This window comes from Strix uralensis, chromosome 4 (genome assembly GCF_047716275.1).
Source record: "Strix uralensis isolate ZFMK-TIS-50842 chromosome 4, bStrUra1, whole genome shotgun sequence".
Classification (NCBI taxonomy): domain Eukaryota; kingdom Metazoa; phylum Chordata; class Aves; order Strigiformes; family Strigidae; genus Strix; species Strix uralensis.
This window is the reverse complement of record NC_133975.1, coordinates 3473604-3482244: the sequence shown is the minus strand read 5'-3', so window position 1 is coordinate 3482244 and position 8641 is coordinate 3473604. Positions and strand designations below refer to the sequence as shown.

Below are 8641 nucleotides of genomic sequence, written 5' to 3'. Positions count from 1 at the left end.
TTTTGGCACCTGACACCCCAATGTGGAGGCTCCTATCAGCCTGGAGCATCGTCCCTGCTCAGTGACACATCCCTGCTGCTGCAGGAGATGTTGGGGTTCACATCCTGCACCCCAAAACAGGCTGAGTGCCAAGGCTGGGCTTAACAGCCCAATTTTTTCATCTCAGGGGCATCCAGCTCAGGATCACGCATCCACATTGGCACTGCCCCTTTCCCAATGATTTTTGGGGTGATTTCGGGGTCCCCCCCACCTCCCCAGGGTTGGGATAAACTGCTCGTTGTGGGGAGTGGGTGCTGGGCTCATCCTGCACCCCCCTTCGAGGCGCGGGGAGCTGCCGGGGGCAGGATGGGTCCCGCTGGCGTGGAGGAGCTCCACCTCCCCGAAGGTGCCACCTCCCTCGGGGACATTATAAAGGACGAGGTGTCCCCCGCGCCACGGCCAGATCCCAGCCCGGAGCAGGGACCCCGGCAGGGTAAGAGACCTGGGGAGAGGGTTGGGGTAACAGTACCCCAAATTTGGGGGGTGATGGTGGAATAACCGGGGGGCTGATCCTGCCCGTCGGGGTCTGGAGGGGACCAATTTGGTGAGCGGTGGAAGGGAAAGATGAGACCGGCCCCAGGGGGTTGTGTGATGTTGGGAACCCAAACCTTTCTGCTCTTAGGGGTTTTTTGGGTGGTTTTCTTTACTTTTTATCATTTTGACTAGACGTGGCTTGAAGCTGCCTGTTGTCCCAGTTCCTGAAGGCAACGGAGGCCCCAAATCTGCCCCAAAAGAAGGGTCTTGGCCAAGAGGTAACACGATGGCGACACATCTCAGCCATCCTCCATCTCCCAGGGCTGGGGGTGGGGGGGGGGGGGAGGTTAGCACCCATGGGTGCTACCAGGGCGCCTGGGGTGGGACTCGATGGCCAGATGCTGAAGGGCAGCTCTGCCTGAGCTTCTTTCCCTTAGCGCTGTGAGGACGGGGCAAAATCCTGCACCCAGCCCAGCAAAACCTCTGCGGAGTCAAGCCGAACCCCACGGGGCTGGGTGGGAATTTGGTGAGGGGATAAAGACCCACCCCTCACCCCGCCATCCCCAAGCCCTGGATGGGTCCCCTGTGACCCCAGACGAAGCCACCACAGTGCATGAGGACTTTTATTGGGTCTGGTATTTACAAGGCTGGGGTGAGGGAGGTTGGTGATGGTGGGGGGGGACGCCCGGCGCCCCAGTTCAGAGGAGGGGGTGCTTGCCCTGCTGCTGCTGCTGCTGCCGGTTCGCCAAGTGCATCAGCTTGAGGAGCAAATCTCCGGCTGAGCCATCCAGCACCGTCAAATTCTTCTCTGCCGTCTCCTGAGCCCCGTCACCACCCTCGTCCAGGCAGCCGGCGTCCATTGCACAGGTTTCTTTAGCAGAAAGCAAAATGTCAGCACGGGGTGGGTGATTGAGGACGGCGAGTGGTTTTTATTTTCAGGTGGAGAAGGGGTCGGAGGCAGCTGGGGGTGTCTGCACGCAGCTCGCGCTCCAGCTGTGTCCCTCCCATTAACCAGGGAGCGGGGCTGGCGGGGCTCTTCCGGCACATTGGGGAGGCTGCGTGTGCCTGGCTGGGAAGTATCTCACGGTGGAGGCTCAGAAAGGAGCTCCGAGCCCAATTCTTGTCAGAGAACTACAGACTGGTTGGGGCGGGAAAGGGGCCTTAAAGATCATCCAGTCCCACCCTCCTGCCATGTGCAGGGACACCTTCCACTAGCCCAGGTTGCCCAAAGCCCCGTCCAACCTGGCCTTGAACCCTTCCAGGGAGGGGGCAGCCACAGCTTCTCTGGGCAACCTGTGCCAGGGCCTCACCACCCTCATTGTAAAAAAATTCTGCCGTGTATCTAGTGACTATCCCCGAATTATCCCCAAAATGGGGAAAAATGCTGCGGCTCTGTGCCTCAGTTTCCCCTTTGTAAGACAAAGTCTAACTGGAGGACCGACCTATGCCATTGCAATCCCCCCCATGGTCCCAAAACACCCCAAACTCTCCAGCCCCCGCCCCTCCTGCTGACCCCGACGCCCCCACCCCCCATATTACCGGCAGTGCAGCAGATGCCGGGTGCGGCACAGCGGCCGCCGGAGCCGCAGGGCTGCCCGCCGGCCTGGCAGGGTGAAGGCAGGTAGTCTTCCTCAGCGCAGCGCTGCGTCTCCGCCGTGCCCAGGTAACAGCCCAGCTCTGTGCCGCAGCAGATGCCGGGGCCGAAGCAGTTGCCTCTGTTCCCGGGGCCGCAGGGCATGCACTGGGGGAAGGAGCCGCTTAAGTCCATCAAACCCCGCAAAAAAAAAAAAAGGGGGGTACACCCTGCTCGCACCCCCTTGTATTCAAAAGCAGCCCCACCACCAACAACAACTTTGCCAGCCCTCAGGGTGCCACGCTGGCACGGCGTGACCTGTCTTGTCTCTGTCTCCAGCAGCGTGGCTGCATGCTGTGGTGCTGGCCCCGCTTTGGGGGCTCCCTGCTGCCCCCCGTGCCCTCCCCATCTCTGCTCCACAGGGGTGCCTTGTCCCCCCACGGGGATGCTCGGCTGTGGCCGAGCCCCGTCCCCTCCCTGAGGTGACAACATCATTTTGGGGGGGGGGGGGTGTCACTTAATCCTCCACTGTGTGCCCTTGGGCATGTCCCCCAGCCCTCCCAGAAAACGGGGTGCACCGCGCTGCTCAGGGGAGCATGGCACAGCCAAGAGAAGCCTCTGCACCCCACAGAGCCCCTACATCCCCCCAAAAGCCCCATCCCGTCCCCCCCAAACCCCCAGCCCATCCTGTACCTGTCGGAGGGCTGTGTCGGCCAGGGCCCGCTTGCCGCCCCGGGGGCAGTTCTGGATGTAGCAGGCAGAGGACAAGGCGAGGAGGCAGAGGAAGGAGAGGGGAAGCGAAGGCTCTGCCATGGTGGAGGGTGCCCGCCGCTGTGCCACGCGTGCCAGGGGAAGCCGGCCGCTCGCTTTGCAGCTGGCCCCGTGCTGCACCAGCCGCTATTTATGCTGCTGTCGCCCCTTCCCAGGGGAGGAGGAGGAGGAGAAGGAAGAAAAAGAGGGCTGGGTTGTTTTTTTTGTTGTGTTTTTTTTTCTTTTTTTTTCTTTTTTTTTTATTTTTTTAATTTTTTTTTTCCTTCCCAAATCGCATCCAAGTGAATCTGTAATTGAGATGATTCAGTGCAGGAGCGCAAGCAGTGGTGCTCAGAGCTGGTGAATCCCCCCCCCCAAGCACCGAGCTGTGGATGCTCCGAGGGGTGCAGGACACCCCAGTTCATGGGGAGGGGTGCTGGGCCAGGAGGGTGCAGGTTTGGGGAGGGGGTGCTCCATCTGAAGGTGCTGGTTTGGGAGGGATGCGGGTTTGGGGACAGATGCTCATTCAGATGCTGGACTGGGTGGGATGAGGGTTTGGGGAGGGTGCTGGACTGGAAGGGTGCTGGTTTGGGTGGGAAGCGTGTTTGAGGAGGGATGCTCAGTCAGAAGATGCTGGTTCGAGGAGGGTTGGTGGTTTGGAGGCTGCTGTTTTGGGGAGGGGTACTGGTTTGGAGGGGTACTGGTTTGGAGGATGCTGGTTTGGAGGGGTGCTGGTTTGGAGGGGTGCTGGTTTGGAGGGTGCTGGTTTGGAGGGTGCCGGTTTGGAGGGTGCTGGTTTGGGAGGGAAGCAGGTTTGAGGAGGGATGCTCAGTCAGAAGATGCTGGTTCGAGGAGGATTGGTGGTTTGGAGGATGCTGGTTTGGAGGGGTGCCGGTTTGGGGAGGGGGGCCAGCTTGGGACAGTGCTGGTTTGAATGGTGCTGGTTTGGGAGGGGATGCTGGGCGGGAGGGGAGCGATGGGGTCAGGGCTGGGGGAGATCTCGGAGTGCACAAAGACACACCTAAACCGAGGGCCTCAGCTGCAGCGCTGCACCACAGAGTGCTGGGGTGTAGAGCAGGACCCTGACAAAACCTGGGCCCAAAGGGACCCGTCAGTGCCACCCGCTGCTCACCCGCCTCTTCCACCTCTTTTTCTCCAAGAAAGCAGAAAAAACAATGGCAGAGCGAGAGAGGAAAAGGAAAAAAATAAACGAAACCAGCACCTTTGGGTCTGGCATTGACCTGCTATTGGCACTAAGCAGGTCCCACCCACACTGAGACCTGGCATGCTCGTGTCATTGATGGGCTGTTGGAAACATTAGTATGGGGCAAATGGCAGAAATTTCACCCCCCCCCCAACTGGTGTAAAAATCCCTCCCTGCACCATCCAGCCACGAATATTCCTGCTGGTCCCAGATCCCCTTTTCAGCAACACCAAGGGTGACCTTGACAATGTGAAATTAATATGGAGAGAGGAATCAGGCACCTAACAAGACCCCCTGCCCCCCCAGAGCGTTGGGGCTGGCTCACGGTGATTAGGAGGGGCTCGTTTTGGGGTGCTGGGAGGGATGAGGGTGGGCAGTGGTGCTGCCTCTGGGGTGACTTTTCTACCCTTCAGCCCACCCTGAACTCATCTTCATCGAAGATGGGGCATTGAGGCAGAGAACCATAAAAATCAGCTTGGGGATCACTCCGGGTGGCTGGAGGGTGGTATTTTCCACGCCCATTAGCACCCCTCGCTCTCTCACCCTCGTTAGCATCCCTTTGGCGATGGATCAGGGACCTGCACCAGCCCAGCCCTGGCTGGAGTGAGGGGGATGGGGGTGCCCAGGGTGGGGGGCTGCTGCTCTGCTCACGCACCCCAAAGGAAACCGTGGGCCTGGTGCACTCCACCCTGGCAAAATCAAAATGCTTTGAAAAAGCAAAGCAAGTGCCATGCTGGGCTTTGTAGGCATCGGTGAGGGATGTTGGGGAGGGGGGTGAACCCCAGAGCATCGCCTCGCTGCCCAGGGGAAACTGAGGCACACAGGGGTGAGGGCAAGTATTTATTTTGGAGCGATGCTTGTGGTGCTGGGGGTCCCAGCCGGCTCCCATCTCTTGCCCTGTGATTTTGGAGGGATGCGTCAACCGGGGGGGGTGATGGTCCTGTTTTTTGGGGGGCTCCTGAGCTTTTTGATGGATAAAATGAAGATGATCCCCCCCCTCCTCAAGAGGGGTGAAGGTAACCACAGCCCCTGGCTCATGTCTCCCTGGCACCAGGGGAGCAGCAAGTTGCTGAATTCGCCCCGTGCCCACCACCAGAGACGCTGAATCACCCACGTGGGGCAGCCGTGGGCAGCTTTAATGACCAATATTATGAGCCACTGGCCACGTTTCCCCATCCAAAGCCATCCCTTCACAGCAGGAGCCGAAACCCACTTGCGTTGCAGGACCGAGGAGGACACAAAAAACCTCGGCTGGGAAAACTTTTTAAAAGAAACCCAAATGTCAGCTCTAAATTGGGTGTTACACGCTCATGCTCCGTCTCTTCATTACTGTATCGTAAAATTACATTAGCCGGGAACGATCTGCATTCAAATGACTCTGTGTCTGGAATGATAACGCGGGAATATGAGATTAAAATGTAATTATGCTCTTTAAAGTCAAGGAAGGTTAATAAAATGTTTTTCCAAGTTGCAGAGGCTCCGCAGCCACAAGGCAGAATCACTTATGGGAATCAAGGGGAGGGTGAGGTGGGAAGGGGGAGGCAGGGGGAGGCAAAAACTGTAAAAAAAAAACACATAAAAAAGGGTGTTTTGGGGAGGGGTGAAAGCATTTGGGTCACCTGGGGTGAGTCACGGCGGAGGTGACCTCAGGATGATGCGGCCTGAGGGGGCTGGGCAGATCCAGCTGGGAGCAGCCTTGCTGGGCAAACTGGTACCCAGCCGCAGCCCCGGGGTGATGCTAGACCCCCCCACACACCCCACAGCTTTGGGGCTACTCGAATCCCTGCTCCAAATCCCCCAACATCAGCCGGGGAGGGTCCCTTCGCTGCGTCCCCAGCACCGGATTTGCTCTGCCACGTCCCTGCTCTTCCCCAGGCTCTTCCCGGGGCCCCAGAGGAGCCCCCTTCGTTAGCGCTGATCTCCTAACGACATGCGAGGCGGGCGATGCAGCCGCTGTGGCATTAATCGGCAGCGTTAGCTGCCTGCTATCTATAACCCAGCTCGCCTCGGCTCGCGGAGGAAAGCCCCAAAGGCCTGCCACGGGGTGGGGAGCGGGCAGCAGCCTCAAATCCAGCCCCCCAGCCCTCCTGCGCAGCCAAAATATGGCCCCAGCTCTTCCTAGACATCACCAAAGGGGCTGGGGGCTGCCAGAGAGGGTCAGCTGCAGAACTTGGCCAGTCGTGCCCTTCCCAATCACTTCTCACATCGGGGAATAACCTGGATGATGGGAAAAGGGGGGGGGGGGTCCGGCAGCAACCCGCAGTGCTCCTGGGCTGTTTCACACCTAAAACACCCTCCGGCCACATACACAGAGCTTTAAAGCATCTTTACTGCTTAGAACTGATGATGATTTTTCCAATCCTCGAGTGATCACACCCTCGCACATCGTCAGGGCAAACCACAAGTATATTGTGTGTTCCCCCCCCCCCGCCCCATGCTTCATTAACAGCAGGAGCTTCGTTAAGTTTAAAGCCTCCACTGAGGTTTTGGAGCCCCTCCAGAGGCAGGAGAAAGGATGGAGGTTGTGGTGCTCCGCTGCCGCCCACAGAGGCCAAAGGGACAAATTTTAATCAGAAAAAAATTAGAGGCCGTTGTGTACTGTGTGGAAAACTGGAAGATTTTCACCGATTTGTGTGTTTTTCTGCCTTTGCCGTGGCTGGAGGGGGATGCAGCAGCAAAGGAGAAACTTCTTAAACACATTGCTCACGCACTGGGGATATAAAGCAGGTCAGGCTGGCAAAGGAGCGCTCCCTCCTCCCGTCTGGGTGAACTAATGCTCCACAAATGGGTCTGTCTTGGTGGCATTTAGCAGCGAGCCAGCCTGTCACAAGCCTTTCACCCACTCACCGTGAACCGGCGGCTGATGGGGGGTTAATGGCCGGAGGCTGGTGGGGAGAGGGCGGACCCTGCCCCTCCTGGCTGAGCACAGCACCTTCTTCCTTGGTGTCACGGCTAAAGATGCTCCTCTGCTTCCATGACGTGACGGAAAATAGCTTTGATGCTCGTTTAAAGGAAGCGTGGCCGATGTCAAGCTTGGCTGGGGCGCTGCTTTTATCACTTGGGTGTCCAAATCCATCCCGCTGGGATGCAGACGTCACGTCGGGAGGTCACTGACAAACAAGGGATGGATTTGTCCTCCTAAAAGTGCTTGGAGGAGAGTGTTAGAGGAAATTGCTCCAGCCTTCAATCAAAAGCTGTTCCCCACCTCCCGAAGAGAAGACCAGCTCGGTGCCGGGAAATAAATTTGCTGGTGGCATCTGCCCATTCTGCATGGGAGCTTAAGGGGAACTGGTGTGGGTCCTGGCAGAAGACCCCATGGGAAGTCCTGGCTGAGTGTCACCCCCTCACCAAGCCGGTCTTTTTGGGGTGCAGAGGGGGTCTCTGCTGCCCACAGGGGGCTCAGTGCCCCGGTTGTTTGTCAGGGGAGCGCTCAGGAGGCCTCACACCCCGCTGGGGGTACATGGTCCTTCCCTGAGCAACGAGAGGTGGGTGCAGAGGGACACTCACCCCTTCGCCCGCCCTCCAGCAGCAAAAGGGGACACATGGGTTGAAACTTGCTGCCAAAGGGTCCTCCAGGGTTGAGGAGGAGGAGAAATTGGGCGGATGAGAAACCCGATACAAGGTGGAGATGAGCCCTCGGGTTCCTCGAGAGAGAACTCGCCTTCAGCCCCAGGGAGATGGCTCCCAGCCTGAACCGCCGCCCACCCGCAGGATTATCACGAGAAACTTTTGGGCAAGGAGCAGCTTTGGGATGGAGGCGACGGGGCTTCGTTAGCGCCAGGGAAGAAGGAGCCGGCTGCGGGGATGGGAAGCTCCTGCGGCAGCGATCGCTGCCCGGAGATCTGGGGCGGAGGAGGTGTGAGAGCTGAATCACATCGGGATGGTTCACTGCAAACACGACCACACCACAGGATGCAGAGGATTTTTGCTGCCTCTGAATTGTGGGATTTTTTAAGCATTTTTTTGCCTATTTTCTAACAGTTTATTACTTAAAGATGGGGGACTTCCTTTTCTTGCTACAAATGGAGATGGATTATAAACTCCCACTGACGCAGACAAAGAGCAAGGTAAGTTTGGTGCCAACACAAAGCTGTGTTTCAGTTGCTTGATGAGACTATTTCCCGTGACCAGAAAGCCACGAACATTATGGGTTGCTCAGCAAGTAGGTGCTTTTTAAGAGAGAATAAAGGTATTACACACAAAGGTGAGTTGAGTCAGCTGGAGGCTCGTTACCCCAGAGAAACTGGCACAGAACATCAGCGAGTAATGTCTGCTCCGCAGAGGGAAATTACCAATTAAGTGGCGACAGCAGGGGGTTATACAGGTGACAAAACCCTCTGCTGTCACCTCACCCTCGGCACATCCACACGCTGGAGACAGAACGTATCCGAGTGATTTTCCTCCTGGTTTTTTCCTGAAGAGCTCTTTGAAGACCAGACCTCCTCGGGTTTAGGGATCTGAGTCTCAACCCTGTGACGGTCACAGAATCACAGAATCACAGAATTCCACGCAGCTGCTGCGGTAACGCCTCGGTTCTGCTGATCCTTTGTGTCAACTTAAGCTTTTTCCGCCCATTTATTCAGCATTCTGCAAAGAGATTC

At 57.6% G+C, this 8641-nt stretch overlaps 1 protein-coding gene across 2 annotated transcripts; it reads right to left on the bottom strand.

Annotated features, from left to right (window-relative positions):
- Positions 1 to 1118: 1118 nt before the first annotated feature.
- Positions 1119 to 7592, bottom strand: AVP (arginine vasopressin). Of its 2 annotated transcripts, XM_074865464.1 has the most exons (4): positions 6888 to 7592; positions 2780 to 3004; positions 2053 to 2254; positions 1119 to 1384 (listed from the first exon to the last, which is right to left on the bottom strand). In XM_074865464.1, exons 2-4 carry the CDS (start codon positions 2897 to 2899, stop codon positions 1212 to 1214), a joined length of 495 nt encoding a protein of 164 aa, XP_074721565.1. In that variant the 5' UTR covers positions 2900 to 3004; positions 6888 to 7592; the 3' UTR covers positions 1119 to 1211. The 2 variants fall into 2 exon arrangements, with proteins under 2 accessions (XP_074721565.1, XP_074721564.1); XM_074865463.1 differs by lacking the exon at positions 6888 to 7592 and having other exon boundaries at positions 2780 to 3994.
- Positions 7593 to 8641: the final 1049 nt, after the last annotated feature.

Excerpts from the sequence above, each read along its gene's own strand:
- AVP (XM_074865464.1), bottom strand. The coding sequence starts at position 2,899 with ATGGCAGAGCCTTCGCTTCCCCTCTCCTTCCTCTGCCTCCTCGCCTTG. Across the intron at positions 2,255-2,779 it reads CCGACACAGCCCTCCGACAG|TGCATGCCCTGCGGCCCCGG; the intron begins GTACAGGATGGG and ends TCCTTCCCCCAG. Across the intron at positions 1,385-2,052 it reads CGGCATCTGCTGCACTGCCG|AAACCTGTGCAATGGACGCC; the intron begins GTAATATGGGGG and ends TTTCTGCTAAAG.